At 33.0% G+C, this 24,615-nt stretch overlaps 1 protein-coding gene across 1 annotated transcript; it reads left to right on the top strand.

Annotated features, from left to right (window-relative positions):
- Window positions 1–1,134: 1,134 nt before the first annotated feature.
- LOC120251063 lies at window positions 1,135–9,379 on the top strand. The gene is made up of 4 exons (XM_039259608.1): window positions 1,135–1,815; window positions 8,553–8,603; window positions 8,681–8,733; window positions 9,304–9,379. Exons 1-4 carry the CDS (start codon window positions 1,135–1,137, stop codon window positions 9,377–9,379), a joined length of 861 nt encoding a protein of 286 aa, XP_039115542.1.
- The last annotated feature ends 15,236 nt before the right edge of the window (window positions 9,380–24,615 follow it).

Genomic DNA, 24,615 nt, shown 5'->3' with positions numbered 1-24,615 from the left:
TAAAAAATTGTTACAAAAAGTGGATTAATTAGTTACATGAGAAGCTAAAATTTAGGATCAAGAGGTTAAGGAAGGTTGTTAGAAGAATCAACTCATCCTCTGTCTCCTTGGCTTAAAGATAAGGTTATGAAAAATTAAATTTTGAAATATATACATGTAATAAATAATACTGCAATTAATTTATTTACAAAAAAAGTAAAATTGTGTTATTAAATGACATAACAGAAGTCCAAATATTTAGGAGAGTTAAAAGGAAATGGTTTTAATATCATGGGAATTTGCTTGATTTTGGGAACTAGTCTTTCCTTTTTAAATGCATGCTGTGCCCCTTGGCTTCTCAGTTCAATGTACAAAGACCACTCTCTTGCCCTAACCCTAACTCAAATCCTAACTTTTTTATCTCTTTCCATGTAACTAATTATTACTATCCTCTTGCTCTATTTACATGTCCACTTGTCTGCTCTAACCAATTCAAGCAGATTAAAAAAATCAGTTAAACTTAGTTAGTAATATCAAACTAATAAAAATTTGTATAGCTTTCTAAAATTACCCCTTATTAAAAATCCATCAATATTTCATTAGTTTCCTATTCTATTTTAATTATTATCTTTTATTTGATATATTACGTTTCCCAAAAAATATTTCCTCATTCATTGCTCATTAAAAAGGTATAAAATTACATTAAATATTACGAGTCAATTTTAAAAAAAAATTTTAATACTTCACAAATTTTTATTAATAGCCATATAAAAAAACATGAAAAACTTGTGTAAGAGTATATGTAAATAAGACCGGGGATCAATGGTATTAATTAAACTTAAACACATTTTTTTTTTCACTCTCTATCTTTTTTTTTGTTTTTAATAAGGAAGAAGTTTTTCATTTAATTAACTATCAAAACAAAATCTTTTGAAAAACTAACCAACTCCCTCACTCCCTATCCAAGAAACCCTCACTCTATACATGATCTTCTATATATCTCCTCTTTGTCTCTCCCTATATATCTTGTCTTCTCTCCTTCTCCCTTTCTTGATAAACCTCACCTTCCCTCCTCCATCTCCTCTAAACAAACCCATCTTCTTCTTCTCCATTCTTCTTCTTCATTTTCTTCTATCATCATCATCATCATCATCAATGGCCAACAACAACAACGTTGATGACAAAGGTGACCCTGATCTTGCCTTATCTCTCTCCCTTCCAACTCCCCATACCAATGCCTCTTCCTCCACTACTCCTTCTCCTTCTCCTACTATTACTACCGTTACTCCTCTCCATCTCAATCAAGAAACTCCCCGTTCTCATTCTCGCCGTAACAACACTCCTTCATCTCCACCATCCACCATTGAACCTCCCTATCCATGGTCCACCAATCTCCGTGCCACCATTCACCCTCTCTCCTTCCTCATCTCCAACAACCGCACCACCATCTCTGACACCATGCAATGCCGCCACTGCAACACTCACCACCCTATCACCTACCAACTTCAACCCTGTTTCCAAGAACTCTCCACCTTCATACGTGACAACAAACATGCCATGCATGACCGTGCTCCCCATGCATGGTTAAACCCTCCTTACCTTACGTGCCCTTCTTGCTCTCAACCCAAGTCCCTTAAACCTTGTATCAGCCCTAAGAAACGCAGCATCAACTGGCTCTCCTTGCTTCTTGGTCAAAACCTTGGTTTTTGCACTTTGGAGCAACTCAAATACTTCTGCAAGCACACCAGGAATCACCGCACTGGCGCTAAGGACCGAGTCCTTTATCTCACTTATCTTGCTCTCTGCAAACAGTTGGATCCTTCCGGCCCTTATAATGTCTGATCATATATGTCTAAGTTTCATATATTTCAGTTTTATGTCTAGCTAGTCATTAATTGTTAGTAGGAATTTCAGTTGTTTGGACATTATTGCCTTTTGCATGCATGCACTAGAGTGCTGTGAATATATTTAATATTTATTTGTCTGGTTTTTCATGTGTTTGAACTTTGGATCAATGGAAGAAGGATTTCTGATCTTTTCTTTCATGCATAAAGTTATTATTGTGTTTGTGTTTCAGGATTAATTAATTATGTGCTTGTCTTCTACCCATGCATGAATGTAGTGTTCTTGGATTTTGTTTCTTTCAAGACTTATTAATTGTGTTTGTGTGTTTAGGTTTGTTAATGTGTAATTTGAGATATTTTGGTGTCACATGTTATTTGTACCAAATGGTTTTATTGGAGTGATTGTTTAAATACTATCTCAATGACGACTATGCCGAACATCAAGAGTTTGACTCTCTTCTAATGTCTAAGATGTAAATATATATGATTGTTTTAATGATTAATGATAAATTTGTGTAAAAGAAATGCTTTTGTTAGGGAGTTTGTTTGTGTATGTATGTTGAGATTGAACATCAATTTGAATAAATTAAAACTGGTGTTCATATCCTAATTAATGTAGATAATTACATACTCAATCTGAACACCAATACCCTGATTTTATTCCCTTTTTTTAACTCTATTTTTTAAAATCTTGTGTGATTGAAACAATTAAAAAATTTATGAGAAACTATTCTTTAAAAAAAATTTAATGCGACAACCATATCATAAATGATATTTTAAATTGAACATTATCACAAATCATGAAATTTGTGTTTACCAAATAGGATATTTTTTTTTTGGTGCCGATGTACCTCAAAGAAATGAATAATTACTATTATGGCCGTTTAAAAGAGAGTTATAGTGTTTTAGTGGCATGAGTTGATATATTGATCCAAGCCACACAAATTTACGTCAAGTTTCTAGATCATTCGAATTATGATGATATATACTTTGAAAACAATACATGCATGTGCCTGTATATATATATATATATATAATATGTATATACTCTGCAACTTTTGAAGAAATCAAAACAAGCAATTTCAATCGGGTTTCTGTTAAAGGTTCTTGCAAGCTAAATACCGGAACCAAATCACACGTTTTATTTTTAAAATTTTAAATAAAAATTATATTACATATAATATAATAATATATAATTTATTTTGATATCCTTTAATTTATCATAACTGAACTAGAATTGGAACCACCGCTATTGTTAAAAACAATGTTTTCAGACCCGGACCGGATTGATCCGGACCCGGGCTTTCAAACCGTCCCGTCCAATATATAAACCCGGATTTTATTAAAACCGGGATTAAACCGGTAACCCGGCCGGTTGGACCGGTGACCCGGTGACCCGGCCGGGTCACCAACCCGGGTTTTTCCAATTTTTTTAATTTTTTATTATATGTTATAATATATTAATATTTCGGGGGTTTAAATGTAAAAGTGTAAACAAAAGGTATTCAATTATAGATTATTTAATTGTTTATAATTATGGATTATTTAGTTGTTTATTTCATAGTTATATTTTGATTTATGGAGATTTGAACCAGTTTATATTTATAGTATTTGATGTATTTGAATTTATGAAGTTTGAATATTTTTATGTTTTTTTTATAGATTTCTTAGTTGTTTATTTCGTAGTTGATTATTTTTATGTTTTTCAATTAATTTTGTACTAGTTTATTTTTATGTTATTTGGTGTATAAGTGTATAAGTGTATTTCACATTTTGAATGTGGTGTACTTTAATATTTATTTATATAGAATACTTGCTTAAAGTTTTAAAAGTTATGTTTTTAATTTTTTTATTTTTTTTATTTTTTAATATTTGATTTTTTAATCATGTATAACTAAAATTTAAATTATTTTTAATAATAATTGTTGATTCTGGTTGAACCCTGGTTAAACCCAGTTGAACCCCTCGACCCCTGACCCCTAATCTTTTCCCGATCGATGCCCAGTCCGGGTCTGAAAATCTTGGTTAAAAATTTGAATTGTAGATTCAAAAGTAGAACTAAATCGAAATTAATCTAGATTGATTCAGAGTGTTTGTCGTCTACTATAAAAAAATATATATAAATATGTAAGTAAAATATAGAAAGAGAGATAATATCCCAGCCACATAACTGTGGCAAGTTTCTAGATCATATTAATTCTGTGTCATGTCTTTGTTGAATTTAGTTGATATGACAAGTATGTACTTTACAAATTAGGAAACAATTAACTCAACCGGTCCCCAAATATATCAAAACTAAAATATTGGAAATTTTTTTTGACAGTTTTATATATATATCGGGAAAAAAAAGTGTTTGTTTGATTGGTGCGAGGTTAAAAACAAAACCACACTAGCCAAGTTTAGGGAATTGGAATTTATATATATTTTGGAAAGAAATGTTTATTTTGTACAGTTTAAAACAATGACTATTTGCTAATAGCCTAATATTAAGATTTTTATAAAAAATAAATAAATAAATGATTTATTTAACTTGTAAATTTTTGGATAAAAAATTAATTTTTGTTATGGGTGTTTGTAGAGTAGTGAGAATGTTGAGGTGAATGTAATTTATTAGTAGAAAAAAATCATCAAGTAATGAATTTATTCAAAATTTGGAAGTGATATATGCAAGTTAAAAGAGAATTATATGTAAATATCTTTTATGGACGAATTTAATATTTATATATATATGGGGCCAACTGTTGAGATTAAATTTTTATAAAAATACTTTTACAATGTAAAAATTAAATTATTTTTTTATTTTGTCCCGTATTATAATATTGTTTATATAGGTACAAATGATTCATAAAAAACTGTAGAGTTATAATTGAAAAAACCATAAGTTTATGTGGCTAAATGCAAACTAAGTGTTACAAATATCTGGTTATAAATGAATGACTACTAGAGTTTAGATTCGATAACAAATAACTTAGCCCTGACTAGCTAGCTCTATACTCGCACAGGTGATCTAATAGGGTCATACTCATGCAACTGCAACATAATTCAGTTAGTCGATAGTGGGTCAATAATTTCAAATAATTTCATATGGCATATATAAAATATATTAGGATCAATTTCTCAAATAATTTCCAAACTTCCCAATTACAAAAATTTCGGCAAAATACAACTTTTAAGAGCTTTTAAAACATAAATTTATTACGAATCATCATCAAATCAATTTTCCAAGGAATATAATTTTGTGAGAGACTGCCCTCTTAAGAGCGACAACTGGGTTTCGTCCTCTCATCACAATCTAAAATAACATGTAAAGTAAAACCATCCTCAATTCATTGGCCTAAAAATACTCCCCAACTTAGCCGCAGTCGCGACTAGGTTGAGAGCCATCAAGGTCTTCATAACCCTGACATTGGGTATTGAGATCCCCGTGTGGTTACCACGGGTCTCTCACATAAAAGACACCCCTGTCAATGGTTCCGTACACCTCTTGGCCAGGGTAAACTCATGGTTAACCACGCCGCCTCTTATTAGGCCGGACCGTGGAACCCGAAAATACATTATCGGATTAAAGTCCGTAGTCACTATCAAAATCCAATGCAACAATGGAATTCTTTCCAATTTCCAACTCGAGAAAATCATCACACATACATGTCCAAATCCAGAACACCATTCTTATACCAGGAATGCAAACCAAATCCACTAGTATCGACAGTAAAACATTTTAATATGCCCACATGGTTTTCACAAATCAATCAAAGTCAAAGCATACATGTATTTTTTAACATTACACATAATTAAATATAATAAAATGAAATAACTAAACACAAATTTCAAAATACTAGCTATTAAATACTTATTTCAAAATAATAACAATTAACCAATTATCCAAAATAATAGCCACTACCAACTCACCTGGTCTCCCTTGGATTTCCCGCTAGACCTGAAACTTCCTCCCAAGTCTAAATAACACCTAACAAGAGAACGGACCCAAAAGAAAAATACAAAAAACCAATAACTGACTCTCTAATTGTACCAACTCACTTCAATCGGTTCAAATCCGACCTTGCATAATCAAACTAGTCTCCAATTTCACTTAAACCAACTCAATTTGGGCTACAACATTCTAAACCAATCTGAACCAACCTCAATTTCACCGAACCAAGTTCAATTTCACCAACCAGCATTGAACCAATTTCAATCGTTATACAAAATCTCTTGAACCAGGTTGGTTCAACTGAACCCAATTCTCCTTAAATTCGTTTACCACAAAGTCAACCCAACTCAACCTCAACTAACTTAACTTGAATTCAACCCAACTCAATTACACATTGAGTCCAAACCAAATCAATCCTTAATTGGTTGCACCAAACCTATTCTTTACTCTCATTTAAACCCAAATGAACCCAATCTACTCGAACTTGGCTAGCCAAACCCAACTCCAACCCAATTGAATGAACTTGACTCAATCAAATCAAGCCCACTTCAGTTGATTTGATCAAGCCCAACTTAACCGCTTTGGCTAAGCTTAATCACTTGATCTCCACCCAATATCATCACCATATTAATCATCATTATCCACTTAATTAATCAAATCAAAGCAACTTGAATCACTTATCATCTACAACACTAAACCATGCTTTTGCCACTCAAAACCAAGCCAAATCTCATAAAAACAAGATACAATTCTAGCATGCTTGCCCAAGTTCTTTAACCATACATCATTCATCATTCAAACCAAGATAACTCTTACCAAGTACTCCGGCAAACTCCCTCCGACCATCTCCAAGCCCCCTCTCCTTTTAATTCCTTTCTTCTCATCTTATCTTCTTTTTTTCCTCAAAGAACACTATTGCAACCCTTGAAGAAGAAGAAGGAGATGAAAGCCAACACAAAAGCCAGCCATTACCACACCATATCTCTTAACTTAAAATTCTGCCAAAATGCAATGACAGTCCCTGAAAATAAAATTTCTTACAAAAAGGTATCTGAAAAGTCACCAATAGTCACTACATCATTTTTGGGTTTTAGAGGCATTTAAATAGAAGGGTTTTAAAAAACCCCCTCTATAATAAAATAGAATATTTTTTTCCATGTTTTTAGAGCCGGTTTAGTTAAACCCCTCTATATTAATTTTGTTTTAAAAATAATTAAAACCTCTCTCTCTCTCTCTCACGCTGCGCCCTAATTCCCGGATTTCTCTGATGAAGCTTGTGCGCTCTCACTCACGCTTGTGCGCCCTAATTCCCGGATTTCTCTCAAGAGAGCGTGTGTGCCCTAACTCCCGACAAACCTCACTCCTGCAGCCACCACCCCCCGCCGTGCCGCTAACTCTCGACAAACCCAGCATCCCAACGCAATTTCTCTCAAGAGAGCGATCCCCTTGCGACTCCGCAGCCATTACCCACTTCTCCACTCGTTGCTCCGCCGAGGAGGTCTCGTTTCTCTTCTCCTCCCCATTCTTCTTACTCTTCTCTCAAGGAGGTCTCGTTATCCTTTGATGTAGGTTCTTCCGGTTCTCACGAGTTCCTTGGAGGAGAATCACGCCAGCGATCAGTGCGGAGATCCAATTTTGATGGATTGATTTGAATTTTTTTTTTCTTATGATTGGATTGGACCCAGATTGTGATTAATCTAATGGAATCGGGGGCTTTTTGTAGCGGATCTCGGATCAAGCGAGGAGAGGAGATCTCATCAAGCAGTGGATCGTAGATTGAGTGATGAACGATTTCATCAAATTGATGCGCTTTCTACTCAAAGCCTTTGTGTGCGCTTAAACACACTATATGTGAGTTACCTTTGCAAAGCGATTGTTTTTATTGTTTAGTCTTGAAGAAATCATTTTTGCAAAATTATAAACTCATGTTGTTACGATTCTCTTGGTTCCCCTATCATTAGTCTTGAGGAAAGAAATGAGAATAACTGTGTATTTCTTGTAAAATGTACTATATTTCATATTCATTGTTTATTGGCTACATGTATAAGTAGCGCCCAACTTAACTAGAACATATTTCTATTTGTTGTATCTGTTAATTTAATTTGGTTATCATGCATTATAATGTAAATACTTCCTCAGGCCAGTTACAATGTTTGGAATGAGCCGTCATGTATTATTTAAGAATTGATTGCCATAATACATAATTCTAGACCATCAACTGAGGCATTCACGCTTGTAAAAATCAAATGAATAAGAATTAGTTCGACTTGAAAAAGAATTTGTAAAATGTATGGTATTAGTATAAGGATACTTAATAGGTGTATGTCTGGCTTGTATGGACAAAAGCTTTTGTTAACTCATGGATTTGAACAACAAACTCATGCTTTGTGGATCTATACGAGGAAGGGGGTAAATTGTCTATCTGAGGTTACGCAATTAGTTATCATCTTGGAAATACTTGTAAGACATGATTGGATGGTTATGTATGTTCATTAGCTTTTGATACTTAACGGTACTTTTGTCATTCTGTAGTATGCTATTACTCATCTAAGTAAGCTGGAAGACAGCATTCATGAGCGATGGATAAGGAAAAAATATGAGAATAAAAGCTACTCCTCTGACTCTTGGACAAGAGTTTAGTGGGTATCTTGCTTTCGGGTACTCATTTTTTTAAATTACACCATTCGCTGATTCTTTGGCCTCTTGCTTCTTTGTGTATTTCTTGTGTCACTGTAATTGTTTTGAAGCACAAAGATATCTCGCTGAACTTTGGCTTGTTGAAACATTTCTTTTTGCAGGTGAAATATGGGATTGATAGAGTGTTGGATACACTTCCTCGCATGTATCAAGTAAGACAACTACTTTTTGTGTATCTGTTCACAGTTGCATTTTGGACTGTCCCTTACTAAGAGTGTGCTTTGAGTAGCTTGCACAAGGTGGTACTGCTTTGTTGGGACCTGGAGTGAACACAAAGAAGGGGTATGTTTTACTTCAGATGACTTATTTTTATTTTATGGCTTCTGTAATTGTACATGTTCCACAATAGTACAATTCATATGCTTCACCATATTGAGATGAGTATTTACTACTATTGGATTTTGCTTTGGTATCTCGAGCCTTTCATAATTTCTAATATAGCACTCTTTTTACATTTTTCTTTTTATTTTTCTATTAGTCATCTAGCGCCTTGAGTCAAATGTTTTTAGTTTAAGTTGAAAGCATTTCAAGTCCAACTTGATCAATAGCTTAATAAAAAAATATAACCACACAAAAGTGAAAGTAATTGCTTTGTTCACTTTGTTGTTTCATTAGGTTAATTGATGTTATCATGTATAATGTGCCCTTTTTTTATTTACGCGGGACGAAGTGCCTTTGTTGATCTTCGAAGGACATGCTTATCAAGCTGTGTGGATTCCACAAATCAACCCAGACCATTTTAGTAGTTCTCTTGGGAGTCATATCTTTATTTGCTTTATTTTTTAAAAACAATTATCCCATTACTTGTAGTATTATACAATAAGTTTTTGTTTTTCATGCATAAATATTCAGGTTTGATGTTAAAGTTCTTTGCTGCGATGGTGAGGAGACCAAGCTGCCATTTTGTTCTGCGAGAAAACAAATTTGAAGCCCTAGTTAGTATCTATATCCTTCAAAGACTCTCTTCTATTTGCTTGCAACCAAATCTGACTTTCCATTTTCATTTTCTTCTTCCAATTTATTGGTAATATATATTTTTGGTTGCCTGAATCTTGGGTGATATTGTTCAACTCGTAGAACTAAGTAAGCAATTTTTAGTTGTGAGAAATAAAATGCCCTAATATACGAAACGAGAACAATGCATATTGGATGGGCTCTTCTCCTGGACAAACTCATATATTCATGTCCATTTGTTGAGATAAAGTGGCAACTATCTTTGGCCGGGTTTGCGAGTTTAAACTTGACCTGTTGTGAAGAAACTTATGTGATTGTTACAAGGTAAGCATTCTTAAAATAGTACTCTTTAATATTCATGGTTATTTATGTGTTTATTAAATAACCACGAATATTTAACAATGCTACTTTAACGAGCATATCAGCTGGATAACCTGCTCAAGCTATTTTTTTTTCCTATTACGTTGTGCATAGGGTTCACGATTACAGCGAGATAATATTATCGGTTTGCAAAAATCGAAGGAAATAATGAGATTCAATGCTATAAATAGGGAAAGATGAAAATTTAAGTTAATCTAATATTCCATGAGCGAAAAGTTGATAAATTCTAATTTTTTGCAACATATTTCTTTTACTTAGGTACATTGTAGAATCTAATGTTCATAAATGCCTACTTGCATTTGACAGAGTATGATATGGTTGATGGCCATTGCCAGCTGTTCAATCAGGAACTTGCAGAAATTCTCTCATGGCCTGATTTGCAGGCTAAACTAAAACTTATCTTCTTTGAACCCTGTGTAACTAATGACATCAACCTTATCACATCCTCTCAAAGTACAAGCGTTTATGTGAATATATATTTTTCGAGCATAAGTTGTTACCCATAATGCAAATTGGGTTCCAAATTACAACCATTTTTACTGTGACCATTCAATATATTCAGAATGTAGTTTCTCACTTTGGAAAGTGGAGATAGCTTTTCACTTTTACATGTTTAACAACAAAAGGCTACTTTTACTGTCAATATATATTTTTCGAGCATAAAGCTGTTACCCATAATGGAAAATCACTTTCAAGTTTATTTCCATTCTTTTTTTTTATTCATTATGATTGTATTTTGTAGGTTTTAGTGCTTTCTATTATTCATATTCGCTTCCTTTGGGACATTTTTTTGTAGCGATTTCTTGTTAAAAAAAAGTGAACTTATGGAGTAAAAAGTAGCAGTCATTTCTTTGTATTAGTCACTGTATTCAAAAATCTCATCGAGATCATCTTACGTGCAGGCGGCACATGATGCTTTTTATCGAGACTAGCGGGGCCTTGAATACGAGTTTCTGTTTCTCTTCCTAAGATTGCAAATGACATCCGACTTCTTGGGAGGTACCTAGTGACTATTTTGGTTTCACTTGTGTATTACAGATAATATGTTCTGTTAACTTCAGAATTTCTCCTTTAGAGCGGTTCACATTGTGGGCTAGGCGAATTAATTCTTCCCGAAAATGAGCCAGGCAGCAGTATCATGCCTGTAAATGCCTTGAACTATTTGCTTGGTTCCATTTAAGTTTTTAAAGTTTAACCATAATTGTTGTCATTTATCAATTTGTACATAGCAAAATTCTTTAATGTTTATCTAAATGCCATGCTTTCTGTATTTACTCATTGTTCTTACTGGTGATATTGATTTCTTTTTTGCTCAGGGAAAGGTTAATCCTACACAGTGTGAGGCTCTTACCATGGTTTTGTGCCCGAGTCTGTTTCTTATATTCAAATGTCCACTTAACATTTCTTTCACGGCATTATACGTTAGTTTTACAATCTAGGGTGAGAAGCATGTCGGAATATAGACTATGTACAATTATTCACTGGATTCATCTTAATGATAATGCATATATTTAGTAATTGTTTGTTTGATCATCATTTTCATGAGACGGATGCACAAGCTAATTTGCTACGAGATATAAACCTATGCATACTAATTCGATTTACATGGTATAGACATGTAGTAGAAGCATATTAATGATTCTTTGCTTGATTATAAATCTTTGTGAATTATAGGTTGATGTATAGCGAGACCGGAGTACTTATTGTGCAAAAAGTACATAGTGGCCTTCTTTGAAAAGTTTAATGTTAGATGTATCCAAGGTTCCGGATATCGACTTCAGTATGATGTTAATATTTACTTTTTGCTTTTATTTTTCCAGGTCTTTGAGGTTGCTTGGGGATGCTTCCATTTCTTTCGAGAAGAACTGTGTGAGAGGAATTCAAGCAAACCAAGAGAGGATTTCAAAATTACTCCATGAGGTAAAACTTAGCTCATTTGAATTGCATATCCTTGTTTACTATATTCACTACTACTAGAAAAAGGAAACTAACATGTCACTTTGTTTTGAAATACTCCTGCAGTCTATGATGCTTGTTACATCATTGAACCCTGTAAGTTTATGGGATCCTTTATTCCGTGTTTTGCTGAGTTATATTATGTTGGATAAACTTCATGAAATTCACATCAATATTATTGGTGTCAATTTTGATTATGATTGGATTTTTGTTTAATGTTTTTTTGCAGATTTTGGAGAATTCATGGTTAAAAGATCAAGAGGGTTGAGGATGAGGATACATGAAGCTTTTTACTTTTGTGTAATTAACTCATATTTTTGTAATGAAAGTACACAAATGGTGTAAAACTCTTACAATTTTTGCTAGTACTCAAAAATACATTACACTTTAATTCATAACATGTCAATAAAGTTCAATGAAATTAAATTTAGTATATTTTTGAATGTAATGAAAATTTATATTTTTCGAGTTTACTGAGGTTAAACAAATTTATTTATTATTAATAGGGATAAAATTCAATTTAATTAAATGAATAAATTTAGAGGTGGTCATAACCACCTCTAAAAAGTATGAATATGCAGAAATTATAAACTATAGAAGTTATAACCGCCTCTACCACTTATAATTTTTAGAGATGGTTATAACCACCTTTAAAACTATTGAGGATTAATGAAAATTTAATATTTATTGAGGAGTGTTATAACCGCCTCTACTACAATAAATTTTTAGAGGCGGTTATATCGCCTCTAAAACTATTAAATAGTAATAAAAACTAATAGCAATAGATGGCGGTTATAACGCTTCAAAAACTATGACGTTTGATGAAAAACTTAGTAGTTATAGAGGCGGTTATAATCATGAAAACTAACCTATAACCTATGAGGCGGTTATAACCGCCTCATAGGAAAGCAACCGCCTCAAAAACTCTTTTTGTGTGGTGAGTCCTCGAATCATAAAAATAGTATTTTCAAAAGGTCCTACCCTAACTTACCTTTCGATTCCTTGGTTTTCAGGAAAAGGTTCAAAGTCAAACCTTTTTATGTACTTGTGAGCAAAAATTTACTATAAACTTTGCCAGCTTAGAGTGCTTTATTCTTGCACTGGGTTTCTCCGATAAAACTCTCTAGAGGAAAATGCTTACTACAATGTAATAATACGTAAATATATTTTTAAAAGCGGATGTACAAAAGTAGGGATATTACAAAACCCAGTAAATAATTAGGGAGTAAGGGGGACGAGGATAGATTACTAAGAGGGAAAATTTTATGAGTTACAAACTCTCTCTAATAACAAAGGAAAAACTAGTACTCTTTTTTTATACTAGGAGAATAGACAAACTCTGTTAAAATATTTTCTCACTCTTCTTCTTTCTTTCTCTCTAATTCACTCTCACTTTTCTTCTTCAATTGGTTGCGTGTTAAATCAGCTTCAACTAATGCCCTTTTATAGGCTATTGATTCACCAACCCAGCCATTAGTTAATTTCAATCAATAGGCACCTGTTGATTTATACCATTGTTTGAGCAAATAGATTTACTTTAAGCTGATGATTTTTTGAGGAGTTGATAAGCCATCGTTTGAGTGAGCCATTAATTTGGGCTAACATAAAACTAAGGACGGAGATGACGATTTTTTCCTGTGTGATCAAATAAAAAAGAATTTAATATCCAATCTTTATAAAAACTAATTTAATCCAATTACACCGATAGTTGATCTATTAGACATATTAATTATAATTTATAAATAATAAAAAAAAGAATTTATAAATACATATAAAAAAAGTACATGTTTTTATTTATAAATACAAATTAAAAAAGTATATATAAACCTTACAAAATAAAATAATTTTTTTGTATTTGGTCAAATAAAAAAAACTTTTGCTGGTCAAAGTCACAATTCAGTGCTAAGAGAAGTTAAAAGTTTTAAATAGATGATTTATTTATTTATTTATTTATTTTTGAAGTTATAATGAAACTAATAAAAGTCAATTAAATAATAGATTTTTATAAATATTTTTTTTAAAAAATTATAACAATGTTTTTTTGGGTTGATCCTATTTTTAAACTTATTTAAGCTTATACCAAACATTGTCAAAATGGTTTGTCCAATAGAAAATGAGGTTAACATCCAGCGCATGTGTCACGTAGACTCCATCTTCAAATGCATTGTCATCGATCTTGTTGTTGAGACAGATGATGTGCCATTGTCGTATCCTACTGAAAACGATTTCTTCTCGTTGTAAAATTCTTCTCTTTTATGTTTATCTAGTTGTAGAAGTTAATTATTGTTTAATTATCCTAGTTTCTGTTTAAATATATCAAGTTTCCATTTAAAAATTGTCTTCTTTGATTAAATTATTTTGTTTCTGTTTAAATATTTGTTTTAACGTTTAAATTTTCTAGTTATCGTTTAAAAATGTTATGTTTCTGCTTAAAATATTGATCGTTTTTGTTTAAACTAAAGTGTTGGCAGGAATTCAGATTCTGTGAGCGCTTCCGTTCTAACTCATGGCGACCCTGAAAGTGTGGCACGCCTTCTTTCCTTGTTAGATCAATCTGAAGTGTTGTCGTTGGATATCAGACAACATTTTCAAGGCGTTGAACATTTGAGAGACACACTTTGAAATTTTGCAATTAAACAGAATTTTTAATTCAAATTCCTAAGGAACGAAAAACACCGGGTGACTAAGGAATGTGTTGCCGATGGTTATCAATGGCGCTTCATGCATCAAAGGAATATAACAAAAATACTTTCAGAATCAAGACAATACACCCGCCACACACTTGCGGTGGTGTTATTGGATCTGTGTCACATCCGAAAGTGTCCAAAATATGGGTAAGCGCACGAGTGATTCAGAAGCTCAAGGACCGGCCCTTGTACAAGGCCATCGACATTCCAAAGGAAATGTTGTGGGAACATGGTGTCCACATTCCATACAAGTAAGCTTGGTTGGGAAAAGAGCATGCCAGGGTGATCCTCGACGATAGTGACATCTCCAGTTATGATTTGTTGCTTTGGTAGGTGGATAAGGTGGTTGAGACAAACCGCGGCAGTATTTCGATTGTGGAAAGAGACAGTGAGCGTTTTAAACGTCCATTCTTTCTTTTCAGTACATGTATCATGGGATTTAAGAGGGCTTGCAGGCCACTGCTGTTTCTCGATGGAACACACATTCTTGGAAAGTATCGTGGTACTCTATTGGGTGCCACAGGCAAAGATGGAAACAATAATTTTTTCCACATCGCCTTCGGTATTGTTGACAACGATACTGACGCCAATTTGACGTGGTTCATTTCCAAGTTAGATGATGCTTTATATGATGATGGAGACTATGAAGAGATAATTACATTTGTGTCGGACAGGTCCAACGGCCTTATGAACGCCATTGCACGGGTCTTCCCTTTTTCCCCACATGCATACTGTCTTTGACATTTAGAGGCCAATGGTAGACTTGGGAAGGCATTGAGGGAGGAGTACTGGTCTATATACTTTAGTCAAATGAACTGCAAACCACATCAACTGAAGCCTATCAGTGGTTGATTGATAAATCGGATATGTCACATTAGTCGAATTATTTGTTCAAATGTGAACGCTGAAGTGAGATGTATTCAAATGTCGCGGAGTCGTTCAATGCGTAGATCAAAGAAACTCGGTATTTACCGGTGACGAAAATGGTCGACTCCATAAGGTATAAGAATGTTGATTTTATTTAACGTTTAAAATTTGTTCTTATCCTTTAAAATGTCTTCCTTACAATATAAAAATCATTGTCTGTGTTTAACTACCTGGCTCTTCATTTAATTTCGTATCCTACAGTTTAAAAATATTTGTTTCTGTTTAAATATCAATGTCTTTGCTTAACCTTGTTTAAGTGTTCGTGTTCTACATTGTATAGGTTCAAGTTGATGCGCATGTTATGCAACCGCCGTGAGTAAGCGAACAAATGGAGGACCTACTTATACCCAGACATAAATTCGAAGGTAGAAATACTTGTTGCGTTGATGATCGTTATTAAGTGATTCACCAGTGCGGCAACTCTGTAGATCTTGTCAATAGAACATGCTCATGTCGCAGATGGCAAGTTTATGGTATCTAGTGCAAATATGGCTGGCTGCAATAATGCAGACATACACTAACGTTCATTGATTTATTAGCGGCTACTTCACAGTCGACAATTACAAATTGGCTTATAAAGAAGCTATTTTCCCCATACCCGATAATGAGAAGCCTACGGACGAAAATCATGAATTTCGTTTGCGACCTCCTGTGGCGAGAAGACAACCTTGGAGTCCTAGACGAAAGAGGATCGAGTCGGAAATGTCCGACATCCGTGAGTTACGTTGCAACCGCTGCCACGCGTCCGGTCACAATTGTAGATCTTGTAATAAAACTGTTGTAAATAAACAAATATTTAAAAAGAAACAAACTTATTTGAGTGTCAACTTTTGATATTTTAACAGAGATATTGTCTCTTAAATGGTTTACTTAAATATTTTGAGAAACAAAAACGACATTGTAAATAAACAAAAAGTTAAACATAAACTCTTAGAATATAAACAGAGACAATGATATTTAAACAAAAAAATGATATTTAAATAGGGCAATAATGTTATTTATACGATAACTCTGAAAGATAAACAGAGCCCTCCGATTACGGTAGCCATAGCTTTTCACCGTCGAGTAAATGTTCGATAAACCGCATGACATAGACTACACAGTCGACACTTCCTCGTTTATGTCTTGGGGTGTCAGTGTCATGAACAAGGGGGTACGTTAGACTCACCGACTCGCCGAGGTCCGTATCGACACAATAGTTAAATAGTCTCTGCTGTCAAGATTTAAAATTTGATGTTAGAATCCCGAAATAGTTTGTGCAGTCGATACTATTCACAAAACTCTAGTTATCAAAGCATTTATCATCTCTCCAGCGTTTCTATTATACTCCTCACTTTCAGCAAAAGTATAGTGCCTGTATTCTTGCTTATCGTTACCAAGAACGACTAAATGGAAGTGACCATTCATTATCATTGGCAGGATGACTATGTCAACATCATGTACGTTATGCGCGGCATCTCCCATCATAGTGAGAGCCGTCGGTAACGTAAATATTTAAATGGAAACTAACATAGTTAAACGATAATTCATAAAGTTAAATGATTTAATATATATATTTAAAGTATAACGAAAATACTTGATATCCATCCAGCAATTCAGGAAAATCTTTAATAACTCTTGCTCGAACACGTTGATGCGCCCCTGTTCGGGCATCTTTTTTTCTTCGGTCGAAAATCCATCCGCACTTGTTTGTATTATTGGTTGGCGATGACAATACTGTCAACCGCAACACCTGTCGTTATTTTTTTCACAGACTTTTCCTTACCCCTCATCAGCAGCATCTTTTGGTTCATCACTAGTTGCTGTTGTTGACGGTTGTAGGAGAGTTTCTTCCTTCAATGCGACGGTGTCGTCCGCCGATTCAAACGAGACAGGTCTTTCGTTGACAATGCTATCAAGGATCTTGTCAATCATGGGTATGACGACAGGATCAACTAGAGACACAATCTTTGCTAGTTCTTGGTGTTGAGAGATTGTGTATATCTTCGACATGGCACTATCGTCCGCTAGTTCCACCGAGATGGGGATCTCTCTAGCTATCATATCGACTACAGCTGTAGCTTCTTTCAAAGCAATTTCCTCAGACGTTGCCATTGTAGCCGGCCGATTAACCGCTGGTATTGCTTCTATTGTTTCATCATCGGCCGGTGGAGGGAGAGACATTACTGTTTTCTTCTTTTGGCGATTCTCTTCAAACGTAGCCCTCTTCGAACGGCCAGCCAAATGACGTCATCGTCATCAAAATCCGACGTCATCCCACTCATGTCCTCGACAATCGCTGGGGTTACCTCAGCTGCATCCATGTTTTTCCGGGTGGTGTCCTTGCCGGATGCTTCATTTGTTTGTTGGGATGGCGCGTTTGATTATGCCCGTTCTTCTAATGCCTCCACCTGAGTAACAAGCCGAGGGAACTCGGTCATCAGTACCTGGAACGCCTATAGTAGACTTGCGCTGACATCGTCGCCAAGGGGGGCCGTAGCTGTGAGGGGGGTTGTTGCGATCGGGGGGATGTTCCGATATGAGAGGATGTTGCCGTTTGGAGAGGGAGTGTTTCGGTCAGGCGGTGTAGGCCGGGGCTCCTCCGGTGCCGAGGAATTCGTACGCGTGTTAGGCTATCATCAGATGAACATCGTCGAGTGTTCCTTGAAGAGGATGGGCTCCCATCCTGCCTTCATGCCAGTGATTTAGGAGTAATAGCATCCCCCCCGACGAATGGCCCGAACGAAGATTTGTTTATCTACATTCGCTGCGACCAGCTCAGGAAACTAACCTAATTAAACAACACAATGTTAGTGAAAGCATTCAATTTAGACACTAACAAATGGTTTAAACAATTAACTCAATTATTTAAACAGTTTACTTAGGTTCTAAACGATATCGCAAATATTTAAACAAAAAACCGCTATTTTAAACACTAAATAATATTTTTAAAAAGAAACGTTTGATATTTAAATAAAAACTCATGATTTATAACCTCATTTTTTTAGAGCGATAACAACATGATTTCTATCGACGCTTGCTTCCAGTAACTATTTATACCGTAGCACAACATCCTTGGGGTCTTGCTAAATTGCACCTTCTTTACGGTACTAGTCAGCTTATAAAATCAGATTTTCAGTATGACCAAGCAACCTTTGACGTACCCCGTGTTAGTCTTCTTCCCTGCGCATCTCGCTTGCACTCAAGCGGCCACTTGTGGGACGTCCTCCATCAGCCACTTGTGCATCTCTTGGGCCTATGCATATCGTCCTATGCTAGGTAGGGCATCGATATGGTCAATGATCTAATTCAAAATCGAGTAGGATGTGTTTGGGAAGAGGATTGTACCCATAAGGTACAGCATCATGAGTTTGACAAAATTTTTTTCTTCTTCTTCTTCCCTTTGCTAAACATGCTACTCAAAAGTTCTCTTGATGGAGTCTCTGTGTCTCTCGTAGGTTTTGGAAGAAAAATATCTATCTACAAAAGCTGAGCGTGCTTTCTTCTTCTTTTGAAATATGACTGCATCTCCATCGCAACGCAGTCAAAGAACGAGAGCCACATCTTCGGGCCTGAAACTTACCAAGCTTTCCCCGATCCTGAATTTGTTGGTGCGACCATCATATCTCTACAGCAAAGAATCATGAAGGGCCCTCTGTTGGAACACAGCTTCAATCTCGGTGAATGCTGCAAACGGTGTTCTCCGGATTATCTCCCAGTGTCGTCCACTCATGTGAACTTTCAACTCAACCACAATTTCCACTACCGGTGTCATGTAACATCGCCCATTAACTAGGTTGACCACCATAATCACAAGCCTACGACAATAACCATACATTAAACAGTATTTAGATAAATTTAAGCAGAAAGTAAAGCTTTTTAAATGGTAACCTAAATTCTTAAACGGAAACAAAATGTTTAAATAAAATCTCATTACTTAAACGGAAACCTCATTTCCAAAACTGCAACTATATCAAAGTAAAAAGGAAACATATATTATAAACATTACTCAGCATAACAATCGAAAAATCTCTTTCGATCGTGTACATAGACGAAGATCAAAAACAGAACAAAACCCTAAAAAATAACCCCAGGCAGAGACAACTTTAGAAATAGAAAAACTGAAGAGGCGAAGAGAGGGAAAAAGTATAATCAGGGGCAGTAATGATTGTCTTTAGGGATTACCCAAAAAAATAACCCCCGCTTCCTCTCAAACCGGAAACATGATTGCACTGCCACAACTTCCCATGCAAGGGGCAATTTCATCCATAAAATTCAAAAGTAACTCTGTTAACGCAGGTTACAACCTTTGGGGGTTTGAAAATCATTGGCTTTAAAAGAAAGGTGTTTTTAGGGATACACAAATTAAGGGGTTGTTTTTCTGCATATTGCAAAGTTAGGGGCTGTTGTTGGCAATTTCCACTTATTATTATTATTATTATTATTATTATTATTATCTTGTTAAAAATTGAATTTGAAACCTTGGTTTTTTTTATTTTGAAGATAATAAATTTAAATTTTATTTTTTTATAAATTTATAGTATCTTAATTTTCTTTAAAGATTAAGATAGTTTTAAATAACATTTAATTATTATTTTATAAGTAATTAATGGAATGGTTTTTAAGTTGGTTAATAAAACTTATTTTATTTTGTAATAATACCAATCACTATTAATAATCTATCCCAATTTCTTTGCTTCTTTTTTGTCATGCTATCTTGCTTTTTTTTGTGATTTTTTTATTAATAAAATTATGATTTATTCAACTTCATAAAAAAAAAAATCATTGCATATCTAACTTTATTCATAAAAAATTCCAAAATATATATTAAGCGTTTTTTACAATTTTGAAGAATTATTGAATTTGTAATTTGGGTTTTATTTTTTTATAATTTTGAAAATTTGGTCTATATATATACATATATGTTTACTAACTATATGATTTAGGTTTTTCTAATAATGCATGGAGGAGGCAGCTGTAGACTTAAACACCGAACCTGAGATAAATCAATACCTAATGTAAACATTAACATTGAAAGGACTTCAATATCAATATTATTACTTGCCATCTTTTTTTTGTTTGTAAGTGACTAATATTGTTGTTTGTAATTACAAAATCGGTCATAAATCCGAAATGTACTCAGCATATGATGCACATCAAATGAAATGTGTAATAGGAAAAATACAGACAATACACAAGATATTTTGTTGGCATACACACACCGATACCATTTGACAATGAAGTTTTTACATAACAATGCACATACATGTCTGTTTGCATGCTCACAGCACATGCATGCTTGCTTGGTAGGCCATGTACTTCCCATCTTTTGCAAGAGCAACCCGAAATTGGAGGTTGACTGTACTGTTGTGGTTGTCAACGACTTCATACTTGTCATTAGCGGATCGGCCCATCCTCAAGAAATGACTGTCCTCAATAATTTGTTCAACATTCTTAAGTATCTCAGGGCAGAGGTGTGTATCCCGCCTGCTTGATTGTTCGTGTTTGTCAGCAAGTATATTCATAAGTTTAAACTTGCGGATGAATATAATACACACCAAATTTATTACACAGTAATGCATATCATACACAAGAACAAAATATGTTACATAGAAACGTTAAAAAAGTACATGCAAACACATATAAATACACAGTAATAAATGACACATTAAAATTTATAGAGCAATTTCACCAAATTTTGTTTTAAGATATATGAATAGTTTTATTTATTTATTTATTCTTAAATATTTTCATGGTTAAATATGAACTCATGCCTACCCCTCTTAATTAAATAATGCCAAACAGAACAAAGTGTCTACATTAGCCCGCTCACAAACTTTGAAGATGACCATTTTAATGAGAACCTTCCATGGATCCCTTATTAGAGAAATTTAATAAGTATTGAACATCTTCAGTAGGTTTTATTCCATTGGTGCCCTGGTATAGTTCCATGCAACGTGGCCATCTCTCAATCAATAAGCACCCCACCTTTCTTCTTTGTTATATACCATAATAATAAAGTAAACAAATATCACACATACAATCGCAGTCAATGTTTGGTATCGGCTTAAATAAGTTTAAAAATAGATCAACCCAAAAACATTGTTATAATTTTTCTCAAAAAATATTTATAAAAATCTATTATTTAGTTGACTTTTATTAGTTTCATTATAACTTCAAAGATAAATAAACTAATTAATAATTCATCTATTTAAACTTTTGATCTCCATTAGCACTGAATTGTGATCGTACTTTCACCAACATCTTATTTACTGTCAAAAGTTATTTTTTATTTGACCAAATACTAAAAAATTATTTTATTTATTTTTTATTTATATATTTTTTTAACTTGCATTTATAATTGAAAACATGTAATTTTTTATATGTATTTGTAAATTATTTTGTTTTTTTATTTGCAAATTGTGATTAATTGTTCCAATAGATCAACTATTGATGCAATTGGATTAAATTAGTTTTTGTAAAGATGGGATATTAAATTCTTTTTTATTTGGTCATACGGGAAAAAAGTGTTATCTCCCTCCTTGGTTTAATCTAGTTCTTGTAGTAAATACAAAACAAGTCATTAGCCTCAATTATTTGTAGTAATTTTATGAATCCTTTCCCTAAAGGACCAAAAATCTAAATAAAATACATATCATTTCATAAAGCTTCTATTAAAATTTTTTTAAATATACTCTTTTCTTGTTTTACGACTCTCTAGTTAAAGAACTTTCACATTTTTTTTATGAGGGCATCTACCAATTGTTCAAGGACATCAAGGGTATATCCTGAAATTTATTTTAATTGGAACAAACATATTTTTTTTTAAGATAATTATTTTTTTGCCTATAATGACAAAATTACAAGAAATATAGTAAAAAGGTAACTAGAGGTTTATAATTGCTCTCAATGCGATTTTATATTTTGGAAGCGTTGCAAAATCTTTTCATTGGCAATCATAATAAAAAAAAAGTTTATAGTTGCTATCTATGTGATTTTGATAAACTTGTAAAAAAAAAAAATAAAAGGAAGAAAAAAGAGATGAGACTGAAGTGAATATTAAAATAAGTTACACATTATTTTTTTTATCGAATCTAAACTCTAATGGACATTCGTATATAACTAGATATTTGTAACCCCCGGTTTGTATTTAGCTGTAAAAATTTTTGGTTTTTCAATTATAACTCTACAATTTTTATGAATCATTTGTACATATATAAATAATATTACAATATGGCAATAAAAATAAAAAAATAATTAAATATTTACATTGTAAATGTAACTTTTTAAAAATCTAGTTTGAGTATTATCTTTTAACTTGTATGCATCACTTCTAATTTTCAAATAAATTCACTACTTGATTCTTTCTGCTAACATTTGACATTTATCTCAACATTCTCACTACTACACAAACACCGATAATAAAAATTAATTTTTTATCCAAAAATTTACAAGTTAAATAAATCATTTATTTGTTTTTTCATAAAATCTTAATATTAGGTTATTGGTAAATACTCATTGTTTTAAATTGTACAAAATAAATATTACTTTCCGAAATATATATAAATTCCAATTCCGTAAACATGCCTACTGTGGTTTTGCTTTTAACTAGCACCAATCAAACACTGTATGAGGTTTTTTTTCGACATCTATATATATAAACTATCAAAATTTTATCCAATATTTTAGTTTTGATATATTTGGGATTGAGTTAATTGTTTCTTAATTTGGAAAGTTCATACTTGTCATGATCAATTAGTTCAACAAAGACATGAAGGACTCCATTAAATTAATTAGTTCAACAAAGACATGAAGGACTCCATTAAATTAACTTGACACGTAGCCATTACTCTGTTTGTCTATATTTCATTAACCTTATTTTCCCACCTTTATATATGTATATATATATATATATAAGAATATGTTAACTGCGGGCATTCTTAAACACAGTAACATTTTTGGAGCTACAATCGGTACTAATGAGGGTTTAGTTGGATCGATTAGTTTAAGTTTTGTTTTTTACTTCCATAGATTTTGATCCCAAGAACGTTCGTAGATGATGGATGCTATCTATATATATATACTTACCATCTTTCTTGTCTTGGATTAATGTAGTTCATAATTTCTATTAATAGTAATATTAAATATGTCATGCATGTAGTTTAAAGTACATTGGACATATCAATTGAACTTATTGAAAAAAAATTATATTTTAAATTGATCATATGTCGTTTGACATAATTAGAGAACAAAGGCATAACCCATGGCATCGATCATGATTTGTGTTTGAGGTGGCTCGAACAATTCATAATGTATAGGGTCTCTTATGAAAAATTTTATTTCCCCTTCAGAATTGCATAAGCCTCTTAATTTATAGTGTATAGAATCTCCTGTAAGAATTAAGTGTGAAGAGTTTTTTTTCTTTTTTAGGGGGCATGATAAAAATGATTTATTTTTAGTAGGTTTGTAAATCACTATAAGCAATGCATCTCTATATCAGTCCATCTATTCGTGATTGTTGTTTTTGGAAAAAAAAAAGACAACACAATTTAAAAGCGAGAAAGCAAAAAGTAATGATAAAGAAAACAATATTTATTATTCGATTCAATCAAGAAGGCGCAATTTGATGGGGATCAGTTTGATGAGATTGTAAATGGTCCTTTTATTATACATTTTAATGAGATTGACCTGTCATATTCAGTCATTCCATTTTTCTCTCGGCTTCCTTCCATTCAACGTTTAATTCTCTTAATCAACACCCTTAATTTTTCATTTACTTCCTCCGTTCATTTTTATCTTCTCCGTTCATTTTTAACCAAATCTCACATATTAAAAAACTTAATTATTTCATAAAATTTTATAAAACATGAGTTATCTTTTCAAAATTATCCTTAATTTATATTTTCATATTTCTCTCCCATAATTCCAAGAAGAGAATTGAATAGAGTGTTATGGGTAATTTTAAAATAATAATAATAATAAATACTTTTTGATGTTAGAAAATGACAGATAAAAAAACATGGATTTGTGACAGATAAAAAGAAACGAAAGGAGTATCATCTTCCAAGTATTTTTTTCAGAGTATATATCATCAAAATTCAACGTACATATAGAATTAATATGATCTAGAAACTTGCCACAATTGTGTTGCTTGGATATTTATTTTGATAGTGTGGTTTGGATATTACTATCTCTCTGTATATATTTTATATATATATATATATATATATATATTCAAAATATAAATCATCAAGGTATAAAGCTAGGTATATATAATTCT

Source organism: Dioscorea cayenensis, chromosome 3 (genome assembly GCF_009730915.1).
Source record: "Dioscorea cayenensis subsp. rotundata cultivar TDr96_F1 chromosome 3, TDr96_F1_v2_PseudoChromosome.rev07_lg8_w22 25.fasta, whole genome shotgun sequence".
NCBI lineage: Eukaryota > Viridiplantae > Streptophyta > Magnoliopsida > Dioscoreales > Dioscoreaceae > Dioscorea > Dioscorea cayenensis.
Note: the sequence above shows the minus strand (reverse complement) of the source record. Positions and strands in the feature narration are given on the sequence as shown.

What these genes read in the sequence shown, in the direction of transcription:
- LOC120251063 (XM_039259608.1), top strand. Translation starts at nt 1,135, where the DNA reads ATGGCCAACAACAACAACGTTGATGACAAAGGTGACCCTGATCTTGCC. An exon ending in ATCCTTCCGGCCCTTATAAT is followed by an intron (nt 1,816 to 8,552) that starts GTCTGATCATAT and finishes TTCTTTTTGCAG; the next exon opens with GTGAAATATGGGATTGATAG. An exon ending in CACTTCCTCGCATGTATCAA is followed by an intron (nt 8,604 to 8,680) that starts GTAAGACAACTA and finishes TGCTTTGAGTAG; the next exon opens with CTTGCACAAGGTGGTACTGC.